Genomic DNA, 22,064 nt, shown 5'->3' on the forward strand with positions numbered 1-22,064 from the left:
TTTATTTATGGGTTTAGGGTCTATTTATGAGCCCTTTGGGTGGTTTACTCAAAATGTAGCAGTATTTAAAGAAAACTCTGAATAGGTCACAATGAAATCCACCTGCATATTCATATGAAAACCAGACTGGAGTCATTTTCTACTTAAAGAGTGCTGGGAATGCAAGCAAAGAAGAAACTGCTGCTGTACAATCTATACTGAATACTTCTGGGACTGTGTGTGTGTGTGTGTGTGAGAGAGAGAGAGAGAGAAGGGGAGGGACGGTTGGCATGTGAAGAACTCGGCACCACCCTGAAAACAACCCCTCCCTCAAGACAGATGTAGTGGTGGTCTGAACAAACTTTGCACGTCATGTTTACCATCCAGTTACACACAAAAGCAGTAAAATATTATGGTAGAGAAATAAACGAGTTAGTAAAAAGCACAATTTGAAAGCGTCATCATCATCTTCATCTCCCATTCGTGCACATTCCATTCAATGACGCCATCTCCGGACGGGAGGGACTGACAGCTGAGGCCATATGTCCAATGTCCAAACCTCTTCATTTACTCTGGGCGGCTCCCCCTCAGCCAAGGCCGACAAGCTCAAGTATACGGGGTCCAACAACGCTGTTCCATTTTTTTTTTTTGTATTTCGTATTATATTTACTATTAGAAAATTCGATATGTAGACTACAGGGGCTGTTTCGATTCCATTAGCTTGTAAATAAGGTTAGCGGTCTATCAGGCAGCAGACAATAAGCCTCCGGATGTTAGTTAGCCTTTAGTTATGTTGGTCCTCTATGCACATTTGGACAAACCAACATTTTGAAAGTCTCCTTTCCACTCGCATATTATTCAAATGTACTTATCGTCATAAGAACGATAAATACAGTCTAATTCGGGTGGAATCGATCGAAGCTAAGGTCATTGGATCATTTCTGTTCATCATTTAGCCGCGCTTTGGATTAGTTTCAGAAAATACAGAGGTTTGTTCTGCATCAGTCCTTTGTATTTGCATCTGCAGTGGTTTAATGCGGGTTGATAACTATTATTTAACCAAAGCTTTGCTGGCAGCTACCTACCGTTAGCTACCAAGCTAGCGAAACCATAGATCAGAATCCATAGGACCGTTTTAATTAGAATGGCAGGACATCCGGGATACTACGACGTGCAGTTTTATATACATATCTGTGTGCATGCATTAAAATGACTCCTCTTACCTCGGGTTTTCTTCGAAAGAATCTGCGTCTAGGGAGGCTCGACGGCGAAAGGCGAGAACCTGGCTTGCTGCGATGGCTGCTGCTTCTTTATGTGACGTCACGCGCTGCTGCTGCTGCTGCACGAACGACTGTTTCCGGAAGAAGCCGACATTTTCCGAGCAAAGCGCCCACTGATGCTTGCATGTAGTTCACACCCTTATCGCGTTATCTTCGTATCCCTGTCGTCCCCGAAATATGTTTGACGTCAAAACAGATTGTTCACAAGAAACAAGTCAACATTTATGTAATTTTAATGTCATTTTAAATTTGTAAACATAAACAAGTGTCCTCTCTAGTCATATTGTTGTATATTGGAACAACATTTTTGGGACCCTATGGCATAATTCTTTAGTCACACATTAAGAATGCTTTATTGAAAACTCTGTATTAAGAATAAAAAACAGTACTAGACTTATTTCTAGAGGAATATATTACTATTTCAATATTTAGAACTAGAAGATGGTCTATTCTTACTTAATTGTACCATTTTGTCTGTATAGTTTTGTCTTGATGGAGTAGGATTTGTAATTTTCCTAGTTTGTAACTTCTCACCTCTGTATGTGATCTTTACTTTTTAAGGAATTGGGAAGGAAGAAAGATGATTTCAGCCAGACAGAATCAGCAACTTCACTTTTATCTGTGTTGATTTTTCACAACAATTGACCCTCTGTGTTTGTGAATGCATCTTTTTATATCATAAAAAACGTGAAATGATTCTATTTCATGACACTAAACTGCCCAAAATGTACTGTAGGGCTGGCTGAGCACCAAAAGATCAGTCTGCTGTTTTATTCCTCAGGTACAAGTTTAGTATGAATTACTTATTATGAGTTACATTACTGCTACAAGCTCACAATCATCTTTATAGTCTTATAGCATTGTCATTCAACATTTAACTTTAATTATTGCAAATGATTTTAGATCATCAGTGTTGCGAGTACCACAATCTCACAGGTGCAGTTCTTTACAGGATGACGGCATTCCAGCAGTTGCAAAGCGCATCATGGGGTAGGGCAAGACAAAAAGAACGGAGGGAAAGGTGGAAAAAGAAAAAAGAATAAAGAAAAGAAGAGGGGAGAAACCTCACCGTGATATCCACCCTCCTACCCCTGCTTGAAGTTCGGGTTACTTTGGAAAGGTAGTCTTATGCATATTTAAACCTCTAGTGAACAAGTTGTCAGATCGGTGAAGGGGGGCGCAGTGAGCTCTTCAGGGTCAAGTCTCCAAACACATTCACATAGGAGGTTTTGAGGAACCGGACGTAGTTTTGCAGGCTTCGATTGGCACTGTCTGACATCTCCAGGCGATCCTTCACATCCTGCATCCGGCTCCGGTAGCGCCGCTCCACCTTAGCACAAACAAAACACATTAGACATAAACACAGGTAGGGTTTTTGTACTGAAAATGCTTGATGAGTGATGCCTTTACCTCCTCTTTACTGCGTTGCAGATGGCTGATCTCTGAGGTAGTCCTGCTGAGATGTGACTCTAGGTCCAATATCTTGGACTGGGTGGAGCGTTCTTTGGAAACAGTGCATTCTCTGGTCTCATATATCTAGAGTTAAATACAGCAGACTTTGTTCATTTTTGTGGACAAGCCTCTCGATCTACAGTGGACTTTGAGTATGTAAAAGTAATACCCATAGTCTTAACTATTGAAGTGCTAAACCAACAGGATGGGGTCAGACCTGATGTGAAGCATCATGCAGAGTGTCCTCTAGCTTGAGGCTCAGCATGGTGAATTCCCTGTGTTTCTCTTCCAGACAGAGCCGATTGCTGAGGATGGTTTCTTCCCGTTTCGCAATGACAGCAAGCAGGTCGCTGTTCTGACTGCCGGCTTGCTCAAGCTTTCTGGAGGACGAGACAAGATCGACATAGAGGCACTTCTTAGCCAAGGATAGAACTATGGAAACAAAAGTCAGATCTCAACTAAATTCTGTGATGGAGGTTGCGTTTCAGTATTCAATTGAGGCAAGAAATCTGGCTATTCTCCTTTCATTTGGAGGAAAGTCCAGAGGACAAAGCTTCAGCTTCAATCTCTTCTTTTTGTTCTTCTCTGTACCCAAGGCGCCGGCAGTGCAAGGATGTTTTGCTTAGTAAATGAATGATGTGCTGTCTTCTCTGGACACTCTATAAAAGCCAAGGGTGTGAAGCACAAGGGCTGGTTGTGGAACTGACCTCTCCAAACTCTCTACTTGCTCTTGAAGCAGTGTGTTGTCCCCCAACAGGACCTTGTTCTTCTGCCCAAGCACATCCATCTGGCTTCTCCGAGTCTCAACCTAAGAGAACAAAGGAAAACTTGTTCTTAAATAACTGCTAAAGACTCCTAAAGTATTCCAACTAGGCATAGAATCTATCAGTAGCTTCATGCATCGGACTCTCTTGACCTTCATGCGTAGATCAGTCAGCATTGTGCTCAGTTCCCTGCTGCGTCTCTCCTGGCTGCGTTCCCTCTCCTGAGTCGTCTGCAGTTGGATTTTGCAGCAGCGTAGGGCTTCAGGAAGAGGCTCCAGCTCTGCTAGTTGCCCCAGCAGCTCCCCGCGCACGCCCTGTATCTCCCGATCCAGCTCCTCCCGCACCGCTTGGGCCTCTCGCTCAGCCTGACCCAGCCGAGCGCAGTATTCACCCGCCTCAGCCTGGGTTTGTACAACCTCATTCATCAAAGCAGAACTGGATTTAGAGTTTTGATAGCAATTTATGGTCATGAGTGAGAAGTAGTGTGTGAGTCTGCTTCACATACCTGGACCTTATAGCCATCCATCAAGCTTTCATACTGTCTGATGGTAGCCTTTACCTGCTGGAGCTCCGATTCAGACAGGAGCAGCCTGTCCTCCACTCTGGACACTGCAGCCTAACACAGACACAAAGCTTTGGATGGTGATGACAAGAACGCAAGGTCATTATTAAAGGGGTCAATCTAACAGAATGAAAAAGGTCTCGAAAGAAGATGAGTCTTAATTGTGAATACATTTCTGTTTACTGTTGGGTGTCTGACCTTAAGGGTTTGATTTTCCGCTTTGGCAGCAGAGCTCTCTGTGGTGATTCCACGCAGGTGCTCCTGCAGGGCTTCCCTCCCCACTTCACCTTTATATTCCGTACTTTGCAATTGCTGGGTGAGTTCGCTGACATGGCTGCATGAGATAAGAGCTGTCACCTTTACAATAATTACAATCATTAAGACCAACCAATAGCATCTCATTAGGGAATCATTGCATCCCAAAGCAATTCCATCCAGCTCAGACATCATAGCACTTACCTGTTCAAGGCTGACAGTTCAATTTCCAATCTACTCTTCTCTTTGGCTTCTTTAGCATGTTGACTTTGCCAGGTGTTGGCAACTGACAACGCATCTGCCAACTTCCTCTCCTGTTAAAAGAGACAAACGTGGAGTCATTTGTCCAGATTCAACAGACAGGAATACAGACAGTGCAAAGACATATTGTAATGGGGAGCCTGAGGATCATTCAAAACTTAACAAATGACCTTATTGGAAGTGTTTTATCTAATTATATTTACATATGGCCCGTAAAATGACTTCAATAGCTGATGTTAGGATTGACTACACAGAAGATGGAAAGAACGATACCGTGTTGAGTAAATGAGTGCTCAGCTGGTCGGCGGTATCCTCACTGCACTCTGCTCGTTGCTTCTGGGCCTTTGTGGCGCCTTTCAGGGCCGCTCTGTCCGCACTGGCCGGCAGCTTCAGCTTTGTCAGCTGCTCTGAGAGATGCTCTATTTCACTCTCCTGCTGGTTGGCGGCAAACTCCAAGCTCTAATACAATTGAAAAGATTTGCATGTATTTTCGGATGTTTGCAATGTTTGAGACACACGATTACATTCTTTGTTTTCACCAAATTTGTACATTCATAAGAAACAATAATACCACTTATGTTTTAGAAATCAACCAGACCTTTATCTGCACAGCAAGACGGTTGTTCTGGGCTTCTTTGCTACAAAGCTGTCCTTGCAAATGAGCTCTTGTTGATTCTACAATCTTGGACAGGTCAGCTGTGTTCTTTGCATTTTCCTGAAATCAAGTAGACACGTGATTATCTTATTATTTATTAAAATGTATTCTGTTGTTTTTATTGTTTTGGTTGCCTCCCATATAATTATTATTGTTGTTTTTGGGAAAGCCAGAGATACCGTACCTTCTCACTATCTATACATTTAGACAGTTGATTAACATCTCTCTCTTTGTCTTGAAGTTTCACCGCAAGATGCTGTAACAGATAAAAGATTAAAAGATTAACAAAAAACATTCCTCCTTCTTGCTGTGAGGCACAAGTGCCCTATTATAATATATGATTATTACAAATAAGCTGCTGGTTCTTGTTAAACTCACAGCATTTTCTGCCATTGTGTCCGTCAGTCTCCTCAGTAATGTATCCTTCTCTTCTGCAAACTGTTTTGACGCCACCTGCACACAAAAAGTCGATTACATGAATGTTAAACCAACATATTGCTGTTGTACACAAGTGGGGAAACATTTCAAAGTGGATAACTGGAGGAAAAGTCCTATAAACTGATGAATCCAGATTTGAGATTTGTAACAGAAGGGTTTATATAAGGAGAAGAAGGGGAAAGAGACTGCTACTATGGTGTCTGTGAAGGTTCTCAGTCATCCAGGTTGTGGTATCCAAGGAAAAGTAAATGTTAGACTTGCTGGTAAAGGCTTGAAGACGTTTCACCAAAGCCTTTCGAATGAGAGCCTGAGAGATTTTCCTTGGATACTACAGTGAATCAAAACAACAGTGAAACATGGTTGTTAGAATATTCAAGTGTGGGGGCGTTTTGCCTACTCTGGAGTTGGACCCTGAACTGAATCGATCATATTCTATTCCTGTCTCCAATCTAAGAGACCAGAATTTTCCATTTTCAAGCTCTGAATCTAACAAACCTTGATGTTACAGAGGCTACAGGCAGATTTGAAACTGGGTCACTGGGATTTCCCTTGCTGATAAAAAGGTTCTACCTGGCATCCATGCTGCTCCCTGAGACGGTGGCGCAGACTTCGGTTTATGGTTTCAAATGCCTCCAGTTTCTGCAGTAACTGCTCCTTCTGATGAGCCAAAGCTGAGGACTCAGGACCAGACTGCTTCTTCTGCAACAAATTGAAAATTAGTGAAAAAAACATGGTCTGTGGTCACCACATGCTAAACCATTCCCTTTTTGAGAGTTGTCTTGCTTTTGTTCCATAGACAAAGCACAGAAGAACCAAACCTCAGGTGATACTCACTCTGCCACATGTACCCTCCATTTTGGAAACAGATTCACACAAGGCTGACACTTGCTGGGCCGCTGCTTTCGCTTCCATCTCAGCTTCCCTCAGTTTTCTGAGCAGGGTTCTTTTGTCTTGATGCTGAAAGTCCCTTTCTTTCCTGCAGGGTAGACACAGTACAGCTGATGGGTGATGGGCAAACCCTCCTCAGTCCAGATATAAAATGATTTATCCAAGATTGAGAATTGAAACAAGCACTTTCTCTGTGACTAAGTCTAAACTCATTTGTTATTAGCCTTCAATTGATTGCACTTTTTTTTCCTTGTCTCTTTATTATTATATTTGCCTGTTGCAGTCATTCTCCCACAGAATCTTCTCCATGGATTGACGTAACTTGGCGTTTTCATGTTCAGTCTCCTCCAGCTCCTTCGTCACCTCAGCCAGTTCCACCTCCTGATCTGCAATCACGCACTGGGACGTATTCAGCTGTTCTGACTGATGAGCCAGCAGCTGCTCCTTCTTCCGTAGTTCTACCTGCATACCCAAAAAAACTTGAATAGCAAGCATTTGGGATTTGTTAAAAGTTACACTAAAGCCTGAGCACACTGTAAACATTAAAACATTATAATGGGATCCAAGGAAAAACAATATTGGGCAACTGCACTTGCTGTAAAGGCTGGCAAGGTTGTAATGATGTTAGTCATGTTACAGCACTGACCTCATTCTTCAGTGAACTGACTTCTGTCAGTAGGACGTCAACCTTTTCCTCACACTGACTGATTTGTCCTTGTAGATCCTCTTCTTCTTCATGTGTGAGATCAGTCATTTGTAGAGCACAGCTGGAACATCCAGGTGACGTCTCAGAGATCATTGGTGTGATCTCAAGACAGTGTGTCCGCCCCTAGATGGAAAATGTTTTCAGTACAACGGTGGTTTTGATTAACCTCTATAAACTTCTCTACCATGACACTTAGGTTTAAATTGACGATAAGAAAGTAAATTACCTCCCACTTGTATTTACCATCCGGTTTTGAGAGCTTTCCTGGTGACGTCCGTGGCACTTGTGTTATGACTTTAGCTGTAGGAGGGAGGTTCCCTCGGTCACACTTGGTCTTACCCTTTAAAACACAGATTGATGGTCATCTGCATTACAGGCACATTACATGCTAACACACAGTGTATCAGAGTTGTGAGGGAGTTTGATTGGGTTCTCGTTGTTTCTCTGCAGTAGATTAAATAAAGGTGAGGGATTTGGGCTTTTGAGATCGATCTAGGCATGAAAATCACGCCTGGAGCCTGTGTGAAGTGGAAATGTGCCATGATGACATCATTTGACACTGATTTGGTTGCAATTTAAACATTTCTGTTGTAGATAAAGCAGCAGTCAGAAATGTCAGTTTTTGTAACAACTATCATGTCATGTCGTGCTAAAAACAAATTCAGAAAATCATTTGCTACCTGTAAATAAAAAAGGCAAAGGAGCAAAACTGCTTATTGAGGCTTAAAGTGTGTTACGATTTAGTATTATACACACATGCTACACACAAACTACATTAACACCACCGATACATTTTATAAATATGACTGGAGTACAGCATCTCGACAGTAAAGAGTGTGCACAGACTAAAAACATCTGTAAGAACAATCTTGGCAGCGCGTCATTACGTAGCTTAGCAACAAGTACACATTCGCCGTTCTTCTTAGGTAACATTATCAGCAGCTTCACTCGCCTTTACGCTCAAACACTTCCTCATGCCTTACCATTACAGAAACAAACAGAGTCGTCGTAGAATTCCAGTCGTTTGCTGGCAAAACACTTGTTTTTTTATCATGAAAAGAAATGGGTTAAAATAAACTCCACAGACAGTGACACTACCTTCTTCTTGGCGTACTTTTGATCTTTAGCAATCAACTTTATGGCGTATTACCGCCATCTACTGGACTGGAGTGGGACACTGCTCATTCTCTTGTCTTGTGCAACCCCATATCCATTTAAATCCAAAACCAGACTTTCACTAGATCTGCTCCCTGTGAAGTGGTCATAAAAACAACACACTCAAGTGTTTAAATCATGCGCCACCAACTTCTAGCTAGTAGCATTTCTCGTCTTCCCCATCTTGTTTTTGCCAATTTATACACTTCCAAAGGCACCTTAGCTGGTAAAAGTTTTTCAGAAATAAACTACTGAGCCTGAAAGGTCTCCAGTCTTTTATTTTGTAAAAAACAAACAAAAACAAGCATCAACAATCACTTCTTTCACAGTCAAGCAGCAACTTATTCAGATTATATGTATAACACTGTGAACACTTAAAATATTGTTAAAACGGTTGCAGCTCACTTAAAACAAACTGGAAATACTCAACACTGATTGGTTGGTTGTGTGGTGTAACATTCTTTTTACAAAACTTGCAAATTTCGCAAAAGTAATGGAAAAAGGTTTCATCACTGACAAGGACAAAATCTAGAAATGAACACATTTACAGTAAAATGACAGACTTTGTGTTAAACTGCAAATATATACAGGTACAAAGACAGATTTCTAAAAATAAATTCTCTCTCTGCAATTCATTCTCAACTATTTATCCAAAGCAACGTTAGAATAAATGAAACAGAAACGAGACATGTTTTCATACACACCTCCAACATTTAAGACAATTTTCTGCAAGACATTTTCCAGCACAAATGTTGACTTACTGAAAAAAATGAACATGACAATTAAATTAAAACACTGAATGTTATGTAAGTGTACAAAAAAGAAAAACAATGCACTTGGTCAAAACTCATACATATTTGGATTTGGTTACTGTCCATCACGTAATGATAAAATGATAACGCTAATTCAAAACAAAGGATTTTTTTTATATTCTTGGTCATTACTTTTCAACTGGAGTTCTTTGATTATTTTCCCTCCGCATTCTTACAGAGATCCTGAGAAATTATTGTAAGTTTAATTTTTTTCTCCGTTTTTTGATATCAGCAAAGGAACACCCAGAAATTCAAGAAAAAAATTTTGGTGCTTTAAATTGTTTATTGACAGAAAGACTGCAGCAAAACTTTTTCATCTTGACGATTCTGTAATATTTCCATTCACACTTACGTACATCAACAAACCGGACAAATGCATTCTTGACTCTCAAACAAAGTCCGTCAAAACAGACCATTTGGACATTTTTCTTTAAAAAAAAACTAAACAAAAATCCCACACCTCCCTCTGCCTGAGAGGATGTGAATTCCTCATATCCCACTCTTAAACACTTTCATCTGCGGTACCGCCCCCTCTCCTTGTCTCTGTCTCTGTCTCTGTCCCTCCCTCGCTCGCGCTCACGTTCTCGGCGTGTGTCTCCCCGTTGGCCGCCGCGTTCGCGTTCTCTCTGCCGCTCGCGTTCGCGACGGCTGCTGACCACAGCCTGTGTTCGCCGCAGGAAGTCGTCCACACGCATGTCGTAGTCATGCTGCAGGATTAAACAAAAGACAGAAAAAAGGATGTTCAAGCTTAGTAACAAACTGTAAGCCTCAGCTGAATCCTAATGTTGATGTACACAGTAGGCAAACAATATAACAGAAGACAACAACAAATGAATGACGAAACAAAAAGAATCAGATGTTTGTATCGACCAGATTTTTGTATTACATTTGTATTGTATGAAAGATCCTACAGGCTGCAATCAGATCCAGCATCAAGCAACAATACTTTCAGGAGTCAGTCAAATGTCCTTTAGTAACCTGGTTGGATCCAGGACTTCTCCTAGAGAGAAGTGTTGTAGAGCAAGACACTGAACACCTAACTCCAGATGTGAAGACACAAAGGCACCTTGCATGGTGTGCCCCTGCCATCAGTGTATGAAAGGGTGAATGTGAGGTCATTGTAAAGCTTTAGAAGTACTTTGTGTTCCCATGCCGTCAGCATTGAGCTATTTCACCGCAAGATGCTGTTGAGCTGTTATTAATTAAACATGTTGTAGTGCCTACAAACTGACTGGATCAACCCAGATGTTAGGATTCATCAGCTGTGGACCATAAAACTGCTTTTAAGTTTACCGGGCTGGAGTTGAAAGACCTCTGTGGTGCAGAGCGTTGCTTGTCTCTAAAGCGAGGGGGTGGAGCCTCGTGTGGCGGCAGAGGGGCGTGGTGATGGTGATGATAGGCCTGGTGAGGTGGTGGTGGGGCGTGGCTGTGATGGTAGTATGGGGGGTGGTGTGGGGGTGGCTGTTCCACACCGGGATATGGCCCCTGCTGTAGAGTGGCAGGAAGGAACGGGACGAAAGATTTAATTAACAAGAATAAATGCATTTTGGAAAATATCTGATAAAAAAACAGAACGTGCTGAACTTGATGAAGAACTCCGTTGGACAGTACATACCAAAGCTTGCCATGGAGTGGGGGGGCCCACGCTGTGGTGGTAGTCCCTCATGTACTCATAAGACTGTAAACAAACAAACCGGTTAAACCGAGGCCGTACCAACATGTCTGTCACCCTTGGAGCAAAAGGTTAGAATCAAGGCTAACGTGCTGAGGTGCAAACATATCATTTCATTATTGGATAAAGACGTGAACCTGAAGCTAACATGGTGATAATCTAACAGCGCAAGTTAGGTGACCTCACCCCATTGACGAAAATGTCGCGTCGCATGCCAGAGAATCTCCTAAGGACAGAAAAAAAATACCATCAGAATTTATTTTCACATTTTGTTCCTCCAGCTTTGGCGATTTAAAAAAGCTTTCCTTGTAGTTGAATTGAGTAAATGACTCTTGCCACAACTATACTACATAATACATCACAGTCTTCTATCACTGTTCCACCGACTACATCTCACCTGTCCACCGGCTGGGTACGAAGATCCTGGATGAAACCTGAGAACCAAATAATTATGTCAAATTTTAACTTCAAGAGTTTTAGGTTTGTCAGCGACTGAACAATCCAAACCCACATTCCCACCCACACTGTATAAATATATAAATATATATATATATATATATATATAAATATATATATTAATATATATATATTATTTTCATTAATTACATTACAAATGATTAAATTACATACAATTTTTAAACAAGGACAAAATTCCAAAAACATAAAAATAAGAAAAACGTAAATCAAAGTATCAACTTATACATAAAAACTACAAATTATGAAAATTAAGATTTTCAAAATGTATAATCTAAACAGAAAATGGCAGAAAATTCTTTTAGAATACACACAATTCTGACAATTAACAACAAAAAAGAGAAGAATTTACAACTCGCTGAAATCAACAGTTGTTTTTTTCAAACCACCTGCTCGCTGATTGAAGTCTGGGGGGCAGTCGGCTCGCGCTCGCTTCCTGCCATGGAGGTCGTACTCTTCGGGGCGACGCCTACGTGGACAGGTCGACAAGTAAAACATGCTCACATGTGCGTCATAACACAAACACGCACTTAAAAAGACATAGAAAGCTTCGAAATTCAATAAAACTGAGCTAAGAGTGGTCACTTATTTTTAAAGTACGATGCATGTCAGTGACTTTATAATAATAAAAATAATTAATTATCAAATACATCAGTTTTAATTTTGAATCTCCAATTGGAAAATGAGCAATAGGAATGTGATGATTTTGTTTAGAATACCTACATTAGAAAATAAAGCTTGTCACTGACCTTACTCTTAAATTGAAAGGTATGATGAGAAACATCTATTGAATTTAGAAACCATGAGTACTGGAAAATTTAAATTTAAATAAGTGGACTCGTTAATTGAGTATTGGAGACAAAAAAAAGGCCTAATGAATAATGTGTTAAAGTCTATGTTTGTATATAGAATCAGTATGGTTAAGACCGTTTCTTGTTTTAGCAGGACAAGGCCGTTCCTTAATGGTTTTGGCTGGCTTGCATAGTGTCTTTACCTCAACCTCAGTCAACTTGTTGTGTGTAACCTGGAACACAGACTGGCATCCAGACCTAAGCACCGATGTTTGTCAATTGTTATATTACATCACCAATCTGTTAGATGGGGTTTGTTTTGCGTCGCACTTTCTGCAGGTGTTCGCTATAACAACAAAAACCCAAAAACACATTTCACGGTGTTCTTTTGTTGACATTGATCCCGGAAAAGGCTAACACAAAATTAACCACAAACTTAACATCAGGATTGCAATCCATTTGACCTCTGCATTTGCTGCATGAGCAGTTGCTTGCAAAATTGGCAACCTTGATGTTTAAACACTAAAGTGACCAGGAGGCCAAATCATATCATCCCTGCTGTGCCTCTGAACACTAGATAGGAACAGTTAAGAAGTAGTTTACTCCACAGTGTAAACAAACAACAATAGAGACAAAAAAGAGATGACAGGAGAGACCATTAAACAAATCCCACCATGCTCAACCAGCTTTACCTTGAAATTTTCAGTAATTTCAGTAAAATCAGCCTGGAATGTTTTGTCCCTGGACAAAAGCTGTCATTAGTGCCACCTTGAGTTTTGTCATTGAATTCCTGTAGTGGTTATTGTGGAGCATAATAATAATCCTAAGGGTTGTTAGATTGGGTTGTGCTCTGCTTTGTGTCCTCCTGAAACAGAGATTGGTTATTTGTCTAAAACCTATGTTTCCAATGGTATGCGACAAACAATCTAATCGTGTAGTCTTCTATGCAGAAATATGAACGTAATTATTACAATGACCTAGATTTACATGTGTTGTTGTTAATCAACCTTATTACTGATCAAAAACACACTTTTACCACACTATTTCATACAAACAACTGTTTTAGTGCTGATTGGGGCACCACTTTAGTGCCAATCAGACACGTGATGCGGCTGCGGGTAGAGCAGTAAGATCATTGTTGGTCCTCATGACAAAAATATAAAATTTACCTCAATTTCTCTAATTTTCCATAGTGGAAATGTTTGAATATTTTTTTAAACTATAAGTGTTGATGGCGGACTCGTAAAGGAACAGAAACATTTTCACAATGTTGCTACATACACACATTAAAAGAACAAACCTGTGGAGGGGAAACATACCGCTTCAGTTGTTGTTTATGTGTGGGGGGGAGGGGTGGTTTGTTTTGTTTGCTTACAAAAAACAGTTCTTCTCCTCAGTCCATTAAAAGCATTCTTTTTCTTTCCTGCTACCAACTGAACAGAGAGGGGAGGGATGATGATGATGATGATGGTGGTGGTTGGTGCAGTCCCGTCAATCAACACACAACGCCCCACCCATCTCTAAGCCCCTCCCCTCTCCCTGCACCAGCAACAGTCCTTCAAAATTAAAGACAAAACATTTTTGTCTTTTAGCACCTCTCCCTCCTCCTCTGTTGGGTTCAGTCCATTTATGATTCTTTTTTTCTTTTCTCCTTCCCCTCTTCATACACACACACCCCACACACCCACACCCAGTAACAGTCCTGATTCACGGTGTGTGTGTGTGGGTCGTTATTATATCAGTCCATGAATGGGGCTTTTTTTTTTTTTTTAAAGAGTCCATTCTTTTCTTTACTTATTTTTGTTTTACCTTTTCTGGTGACATCCAGGAGCCCCGCCCCCTTCAACACATAACACCCATCTCACCCCCAAAGTCCATGGGGCACCTCTCCAAACCCCTCCCACTCAGCAATCAGACAGTCCAGTGGAAGCTCCTATTTTTTGTTTTGCTCACAGTCCCTCACTCTCTCTCACTTTAGGTGTACATCTACCTCACTGGCCCCTCCTTCCTCTCCCTGCCCCTCCATCAGTCCAGCCAGTGAGGCTTGTCCTTTTCTGCTCTTATTTTGAAAGGGGCAGCCACTCCCGCCACAGTCCCAGCTAATGGCAACCATTAAAAAATATGTTTAACTTGCCCGAAGGACGGAAATCCTGCAGAGAAGAAAAGAGCTTCAAAGGTGACATTTAGCAATCAAGAAAATTCTATCTGAATTCAATTTAAAAAGACACTAACATAATAAAAGATTATGGAAATCTCTTATCTTTAAGTGTTTAAAATTACTCATTGCACCTTTGTGCTAGTTTTCTTGTTAGCATTAGCATAGTGCACAGCTAAGAAAGCCCCCCCCCCCACCCCCCTGACTTTCTTATACCAAGATGGCCAACAGAGATGCGTCGCTCGTCTGGAAACCTCCAGACTGGAAAATCAACAACTGCAACGGGAAACCAAGCCATGCTAGCCACCACCCAGTGGCGATGGCTGTCTCCATGGTGCGGCAGCAGGTGGCGCCGTGGTCACAGCAGGACAAGGAGAATAAGCAGGAGGAGGAGCTCGGTGATTGGCTAACCTTCCCGGGTCGCGATGTGGTGGTCGGCCGCGAGGGCGCGGCTCCGATGGTGTCCTGCGTTTATGGCGCACACGGCGCGCCACCTGGTGAACATCCACACTCTCATCCAATGGGAAGAGGGCAGAGAGTTGACCCCCAATGTCCGGCTGGATCTCCTAAAAACACAAAACAAACATTTCAAAGATTTGTTTTGCAATAGATTAGGTCAACACATTTGACAACATTAACCCAAACATAATTTGATTGTTAATGAAAACATCAGATCAGTCAAACTAAAAGCAAAATAATTCAGTTTCTTATATCATTAAATGAAGGGTTAGGTTAAAGGATGAGCTGACCTGTCCATCTCGTCCGATCTTTACAGGTTTGTGTTCATTCCAGGGGTTCGACAAATGAGCCGTCTTTGTGAATGGAAGCTCTCGCCTGCAAGTTAAAAATATAAAAAAGACATCTAACAACCAGCCACCAGGGGGCACTGAACATGATTTCCCCCACATACTTTATGTTGGAGATTATCTGCTAAAACCGGGCATTTTTTGTTGTGGAACAATGCAGTGCATAATTTGTTTGTTTCACAAGTTTGATATTCATTATGGGGGAATTAATTGTAATAGTAATTGCATAATAAAAAATAATCTCTAGATTAAGCGACTAATCGGTAATCTGTTAAAAATAATCATTAGGTGCAGCCCTCATGTTTATCAAAGCTCAAGCTACTCAAATACAGTGCACTTACATTAATGTAGTAAAGCAAAGCACAAAAACATAACTCAACTAAATGAAATCCCGTTTTACAAATTCCTTTGCATTACTTTACCTGCAGAGCCAGTCGATCTTAAAGACTCCGCCTAGCATTTTGGCATTCATGCCAGCAGGAAGAACCCAGTGAATCGGAGAGCCACCATGATGAGACTCCGAAGCCAAACGTGCAAAGCCTGATGATGAAAGATTTAAAGAAAATTAAACATCGAAACAAAGTACAGCAAGAAGCAATAAAAAGAAATGAAAGTTAAATAAATAAATAACTAGGATTGGGAAGTTTACAAAACAAAACAGAAAACAAACCCATGAGGTAATCATTAGAGACAAACCAGGAAGTTTTTTCATACCTTGGAATTTTCCACTTTCTCTCACAGAAAAGACGAGGACGACACTCCGTGCTGAACGAAATGCAGCATTCAGCTTCTTCTCATTCACCGGGAGGGTCGACCAAACACCCTGAATACCACAGAAACATTATTAAAAGTGTTTTGACAAAATGCCGAGAACAATACAAAATAACAATGTACAACGCAGCATACCTTAGCCTTAGCCAGTGAGACGTTCTCATGGTTGTTGCTCTTGATGAGGAAGAAGCGAGCGTCTCGTAAGATGTAGCGCAGCTTACTGGTCGGATCTGAAACCACACAGAACGGGAGCAAGCTTAATTATTTTACAGGGCAAAAACACAGCTGCAATCTGATTATTGTGCACATTATAACGTCTATTTAACATAATAAAGTTTCCCTTCATTATTGTATAGACCAGTGGTTCCCAAACTTTTTCTTTCGCGCCCCCCCATTTATAGATCAGAAGTTCTTCCCGCCCCCCATATGTCTTTTTATGATATTGAGTTAAAAGAAACAAATGACTGCCTTACTCTCCATCCCTTTACGAACTGCTCGGACCGACGATGACAGCTTCTCTCTCTTCTTCTCTGAACCTTTCAAAATAGAAGCACACAGGGAAACGGTTACAGAGGAACGCAGTCATTAGCCCATCTGCAGACTTTTATACGTTTTAGAACAAAACAATAGTGAGACAAACAGCTCAAAGTGGAACTGGAATGACTTGATTCGTTTTTGTTAATGTTTTACCTGAGCCTTCCGAGCCAGAGCCTGAGTGCGCCGACTCGCCATCTGAGAAGCTGATGGAGGAGGGAGAGCGCGAGTCGCCGGCTTCGCTGCGGGTGTCATAGTCGTTCCCTTCGCCGCCGCGCCTATCATACTCCTCCTCTTCCTCTTCTTCCTCCTCCTCTTCCCCCTTCTCCCCTTCCTCCTCTTCTTCTTCCTCCTCCTCTTCCTCCATGCCTTCCTCTTCTTCGTCCTCCTCCTCCTCCTCTTGTTCTTCCTCCTCCTCCTCTTCAACGTGCGAGCCGGCAGGGGAAGAGCTTCCTGTGCCGTGTTCCGAACCATACTCGGCTACAGCCTCCTCGTCTGATTGATTGGCCGCAACATTGGGAGGGGGGCTGGGTCGGCGGGTTTCACGCCGGAGCTTCTTTCAAGAAATGGAATGCATATGGTTAGAGATGATACAGTGTGAGAAATAACCACGGCCAAAGGGCATGGTTCCTATACTCTACATTTTCCCCGTGTAAAAATGTGCTTTGTATGACTTTAGTGTAATAAATCATTTTAACTGAACTCATATTCTCAATGAATTTATATAAATGTAGGACACAGAACACAGCTGAAATGTCTTTAAATTATAACATTGACATTACACAGCTATGCAGTATTGTCAGTACCTGGCTCGGGCCCTCCAGCACCCTGTGGGTCTCTCTGCGTCGTGGTTCCTCTCCTCCATGGCTCCTGGGTGGCTCTCGAACCGCCCGCCTGCCTTTTCGGTCTACATAGTAATCATGGCGGTAGCCAGTGCTGACAGGGGCGTGGCGGCCTCGTGGGCTGGATGCTGCTGTTTTTTTGGAAGACGACGAGGATGGAGGCAGTGCAGGGCCTCTCTTATTTGTAGAGGAGGGCCGGGAGGAGGCGTGACCTGAAGAGGGGCGTAGCCTCTTCAGGTCCTGGCTGTCAGAGCGCTCGCCCTTTCTTTTGGTTCCTGAGAGAAGAGGAAGAAATCATCTAAACATTAGAACTGTGTAGATGTAAATGACCAAAATTAACTGAACTTAGATACTCCTGCCTTTCATATTTGAGGTAGGATTTGAGATGGTATTTCTTATAGTGCCACTATTTTATTAGAATGTGCAACAGGCATAGATACAGAGATTTCGTTATCAAAGGATAACCCAGTATGATTGATCTACAGCACGGGTTTCGGGTCCGTTTGTAACCTGTAGCCAATAGTTTTAACATCTGTGCTGTCAGTTAACTATTGTTATAGTGTTGGTTTGTTAAATCATAAAAAATAAGCAAGGTAGTCTTTCAATCATATATTGTCACCAAATCTCTCTTAAAAACACACAACATCACAATATTTTCAGTACTGCACTTTCTTATTATCAGCGGTGCTACTGCAAATACAATGTTACCTTTCTTATCGCTGATGTCACGCTCACTCTCTGGGTTGTAAAGCTCATCGTCCTGATCGGGAGCTTCAGTTAGAATGTCTTCTAGAACATTCAGTTCTCCATCTGAAACAAAACGATAAAAATAAACACGACAAGAACTGACACATGTAGGCTGTGACCCTGAAGGCCCATTTCCAACTGTGGGGGGCCTTGTCGGACGACATTTTCTGAAAGTTCTTGGTGACATGTTTCTGTCACAAGTCTGGATACTTGAGACAGGAACTGGATCACAAAGCAAGCTTGCCCACATACGAAGGTGGTCAGCCACATCAGCAAGTGAACTAATCACAACGCATGACTAATCAGGAGCACTCAAGGATCAACAACCCCGATTGCGACTACTCAGGATTATCAACGACCCCAATAACGACTCCACAGAGGGAAAATCAGTCAGAATTGAACACGACCCTCGCGTGAGAGGAGGAGCATCTTCAAGCTTTTACAACAAAGCCCAGTTGCCCGAGGAATGAACCTTCCTTGGAACTGTATATGTAGATAAAGAATATGGAGAGCAAGAACAGTAAAACAGGGCTTTGGGATTTTACACAGCTACTAAACCCCTCCCCAGCAAACATTAAGTTCATAGTTAGACCTTAGTGTCCATGGTTAGGAATGCTGCACCGTGCTTATCAGTGTGTTCAAGTGCTTGTTGGAAGTAATGAGTGAAAGCAAGGAAGTGTGGAAAAATAATTGCTTGTTTTCTTACATTTTAACAAATAAAGAGGTTGTTTGGGCAATGCAAACTGTCCGGCGTTTGTTTCGGGTTTATTTATCATTTATTGGCTTAGAAAACTATTCACTCACAGCCCAAAACGTAGAAAGATCGCATTTAGAGTGACCACCAAGCAGCATAAAAAAAATCATCCGTGAGTCCATGACTTGTAAATCCAACTTTTGTCAGCTATACAATTGCAGTTTCCAAGTTGTAATATTGGCATTACAGCATTTCTTACTAATGCGACACCACATGATAAGCCCTAGCTCTTATGAAGCACATCCAGGACATTTTATTCTTCAGACTTTGTTGGATCCTTAAGGTATCATGGCACAGGTCAAAGATTGTGTTTGTCTGTCAGCAGGATATATCAAAAAGTTATTAAAAGAACTTTAATTAAGCGTGTTGGGAAGGTTAGACGTGTTCCCAAGGAGAATCCATTATATTGTGGTACTGGTTAGCTTGACCATGGCACTGTATTATCAATTTTCCTGTTTTGTCAATAACTTTTGAACGGCAAGTCATATTTCTTATGCTTTCACTGAGTCTATCCTCATCTATCTGTATAAGTCAAGCATATTGGCACCTTTTGTTTGTTTTTCTGCCTCTGCCTATATCTCTTTTTTAAGATATTCCTTTATTTTCTACAATAGGTATATAATGTATAATAACAGATTGCAGCTATGCTTTCAGTGTCACTCTTGTTATAGACCCAATTATTATCATTTTTGTAAGAGTTTCCGTTTCTTTACATGATTGAATGCACAAAGAACAAGAGAACCGAAGTGATGCAAGTCTGGCTTGTAGCTCACACGCAGCCACAGCAATTGCTAAATGAAATTAATACAACACTAAAGGGGGACTTCGGTAAATGCTGGGCAATTTGGCAAACATTGTCACAATCTGAAGAATTATTAGATTATCTTTAACGCCTGATAAACAAAAACAAAGCTTCTAGCGTCCACACATGCTAATGCACGAGGAGGTACAGAGTCTAATTTCTTACCTTTGTCCTCACGCCGGTCTGCCGCCATCACCCCACAGTGACCCAATGATGGCGTGTGTCCTGTTACAGTTACCAAAGAATAAACACGTCCCGTTTGTTCCAAGTCAGAGTAATTCCAAAACGCAATGAAATATGCGGCAGCGATCAAAATGGCGGATAACTTTGTTGTTCTAAATCTCCCACAATTCAACGCGCAGGCCTTTCTGACGTCACTTCCTCCATTGGTTCCTTTGTGCGTCAACTAGTCAAACGTTAAAAAAAAACCCGATGTCGTATATTTTATTAAAGAATAAATAAAAGGAACATTGAACATTTTGTATATCACATAAATGTTAAACAAAAACTGAAAATTATATAAACACGCATGCAAACATTACACAGATACAGATACGCTTACAAATGTTTAGGGTTTTAGCAGATTTGAGCTTTTTCCAGCAGCTAAACGAATAATAGTAAAAGCATTTGTAGACAACACAAACATCATTAATTCTATACAATACGAACTAATTTAACAATGAATTGAAACAATTTGATTGGAATATCTTAGGGACTCCAGTGGACCTTTCCATGTAGTTACCATTTAGTCACCCAGAATTGAAGCCACTTAAATAACCACACTTTGCTGAAAAACAATCCTTCCAAGATAATCACAGCCTTACATGTTGGCCGCTAAACACAGACACTGTCTGTTCGATCTAGAGCCAAGTGTTCATTAATAAACTTTATCATATCTTTCCATTGTGGAACGTTATGGAATGTGTACATTGTTACATATAGGAATGAGTCCTCTGCATCCTAAGTATTTAGAATTAGTGGGTAAGCACAGTCCAAGCACAGTGAGCATAGATAACAACACATAAGAGTTTAGGAGTTCAGCAACACCTTTGGCTTTATTATATTTTCATAAGAAAAACATGGACACATCCCATCACACAATTTGCACATTCTCCAAGTCAACATGTTCCACGAAACATACTTTTATACATAAAATAACCAAAAGGGAACGTACTTAGAAACGTAAATCGTATTTGTAGTGTATTGTGAAACATATTATTGAATTGATTAAAAAATGAACCCACAATGTACATCACAATATGGCCAGTGTTGTCTAATGAAAAGCATCGCAGCTACACGCCCCGTGGTGGCGCTGCTATCGCTCTCACAGTTGTCGCGAGGTTGGACGCCTAGTCACGCCCACCACTGGATGCTAGTGCTACGGAGGGCGCCGGTGGGACAGCCACGTCAGTCAACAGACCAGAATAGAGACGGGGGAACCACAAACGAATCTGATCGAACTGACATCTTGATTGACAGCGAACTGGTTTCAGATTATCCTGCGACATGGCGGACGAGGCTACGCGGCAGGCGGTGTCCCGGATCCCAATACTGAAAACTCATGCGGGCCCGCGCGACCCGGAACTGTGGCCGCAGCGGCTAAAGGAGGAGTACCAGGCGCTTATCCAGTACGTGGAACAGAACAAGGCGGCGGATAATGACTGGTTCCGCCTGGAGTCCAATGCGGACGGCACGCGCTGGGACGGCACGTGCTGGTTCATCCACGAGCTGCTACGTTATGAATTCCGCGTGGAGTTCGACATCCCGGTGACGTTCCCAGGAACCGCGCCGGAAGTTGCACTGCCGGAGCTGGACGGGAAAACTGCGAAGATGTACCGCGGCGGGAAGATCTGTCTCACCGAACATTTTGCGCCTCTGTGGGTGCGCAACGCACCGCGCTTTGGACTCGCGCATCTAATGGCGCTCGGTCTCGCGCCGTGGTTGGCCGTGGAGGTTCCGGACCTGATTAGTAAAGGTCTGGTGGTCCATAAGGAGAGGAGTGACGTCACAGGATAGAACGCCTGATCACCAAGGACGTAGTATTGGAAGACTAGTAGTAGTACAAGTATATAGTCTCGTGGAGACATGTTGAAATATTTTAACTATGTGCTATTATTTAGTATACATCAGAATGACAGCATACGTCTTTCTCCAATGAGAAATTAACCGCATTGATGGAAGGAGACAAATTGATATCAAAGCTATAATTTGTCTTAATGTCTATTTTTGTCACATTAAGGAAAGTAAAAATCCCTCTCATGAATAGAGGCGAACGAAATTGTGAGTTTTATTGTCTCATAACTCAAAACGGTATGCTGAAGTTGAGGTGAAGGTTGAAGTGTGAGAACTGCAAAATAAGGGTGGGAAAATGAGGCAGACTGAGCTCATTTGCACATGACAACCTTTCCCAGACGTAAACAAACAAACTGAAAAGATGCAAAACTGGTTTTGTCACGTAAACGTAAAGAGGGCTGGCAATTTTTAGTTTTAAAACATTTAAAACAACAAA

General features: G+C 41.7%; 4 protein-coding genes across 8 annotated transcripts in view; 1 reads left to right on the plus strand and 3 right to left on the minus strand.

Moving 5' to 3' along the window:
- Positions 1-1,312, minus strand: part of sptan1 (spectrin alpha, non-erythrocytic 1) — a 25,290-nt gene extending 23,978 nt beyond the window's left edge. For all 3 annotated transcript variants that reach the window (XM_076163978.1, XM_076163977.1, XM_076163976.1), the window contains exon 1: positions 1,203-1,312. The gene's annotated coding sequence lies outside the window, so the exon portion shown is untranslated. The remainder of the gene's footprint in view (positions 1-1,202) is intronic.
- An 83-nt stretch (positions 1,313-1,395) lies between these two features.
- Positions 1,396-8,348, minus strand: odf2a (outer dense fiber of sperm tails 2a). 2 transcript variants are annotated; one of them, XM_076163979.1, is made up of 18 exons: positions 8,224-8,348; positions 7,467-7,580; positions 7,181-7,363; positions 6,809-6,996; positions 6,481-6,622; positions 6,217-6,345; positions 5,587-5,661; positions 5,393-5,464; positions 5,152-5,268; positions 4,827-5,012; positions 4,497-4,606; positions 4,236-4,371; positions 3,981-4,091; positions 3,628-3,891; positions 3,419-3,519; positions 2,929-3,091; positions 2,670-2,795; positions 1,396-2,589 (listed from the first exon to the last, which is right to left on the minus strand). In XM_076163979.1, the coding sequence occupies exons 1-18, from the start codon at positions 8,224-8,226 to the stop codon at positions 2,419-2,421; spliced, it is 2,391 nt and encodes a 796-aa protein (XP_076020094.1). In that variant the 5' UTR covers positions 8,227-8,348; the 3' UTR covers positions 1,396-2,418. The 2 variants fall into 2 exon arrangements, with proteins under 2 accessions (XP_076020094.1, XP_076020095.1); XM_076163980.1 differs by lacking the exons at positions 1,396-2,589; positions 2,670-2,795 and having other exon boundaries at positions 3,060-3,143.
- A 305-nt stretch (positions 8,349-8,653) lies between these two features.
- On the minus strand, positions 8,654-19,919 carry ythdc1 (YTH N6-methyladenosine RNA binding protein C1). Of its 2 annotated transcripts, none has more exons than XM_076163706.1 (16): positions 19,721-19,919; positions 17,961-18,062; positions 17,217-17,527; positions 16,567-16,963; positions 16,350-16,412; positions 16,012-16,106; positions 15,820-15,928; positions 15,528-15,645; positions 15,049-15,133; positions 14,711-14,865; positions 11,743-11,822; positions 11,277-11,313; positions 11,066-11,105; positions 10,823-10,885; positions 10,501-10,695; positions 8,654-9,914 (listed from the first exon to the last, which is right to left on the minus strand). In XM_076163706.1, the coding sequence occupies exons 1-16, from the start codon at positions 19,746-19,748 to the stop codon at positions 9,720-9,722; spliced, it is 2,073 nt and encodes a 690-aa protein (XP_076019821.1). In that variant the 5' UTR covers positions 19,749-19,919; the 3' UTR covers positions 8,654-9,719. The 2 variants fall into 2 exon arrangements, with proteins under 2 accessions (XP_076019821.1, XP_076019820.1); XM_076163705.1 differs by having other exon boundaries at positions 16,567-16,966.
- A 975-nt stretch (positions 19,920-20,894) lies between these two features.
- ufc1 (ubiquitin-fold modifier conjugating enzyme 1) lies at positions 20,895-21,833 on the plus strand. Its single transcript, XM_076164343.1, has one exon. It carries the CDS (start codon positions 21,062-21,064, stop codon positions 21,569-21,571), a length of 510 nt encoding a protein of 169 aa, XP_076020458.1. The 5' UTR covers positions 20,895-21,061; the 3' UTR covers positions 21,572-21,833.
- The last annotated feature ends 231 nt before the right edge of the window (positions 21,834-22,064 follow it).

The sequence above is a fragment of the Genypterus blacodes genome, unplaced genomic scaffold (genome assembly GCF_046128005.1).
Source record: "Genypterus blacodes isolate CSIRO-AG114 ecotype Tasmania unplaced genomic scaffold, CSIRO-AGI_Gbla_v1 ptg000133l_1, whole genome shotgun sequence".
NCBI lineage: Eukaryota > Metazoa > Chordata > Actinopteri > Ophidiiformes > Ophidiidae > Genypterus > Genypterus blacodes.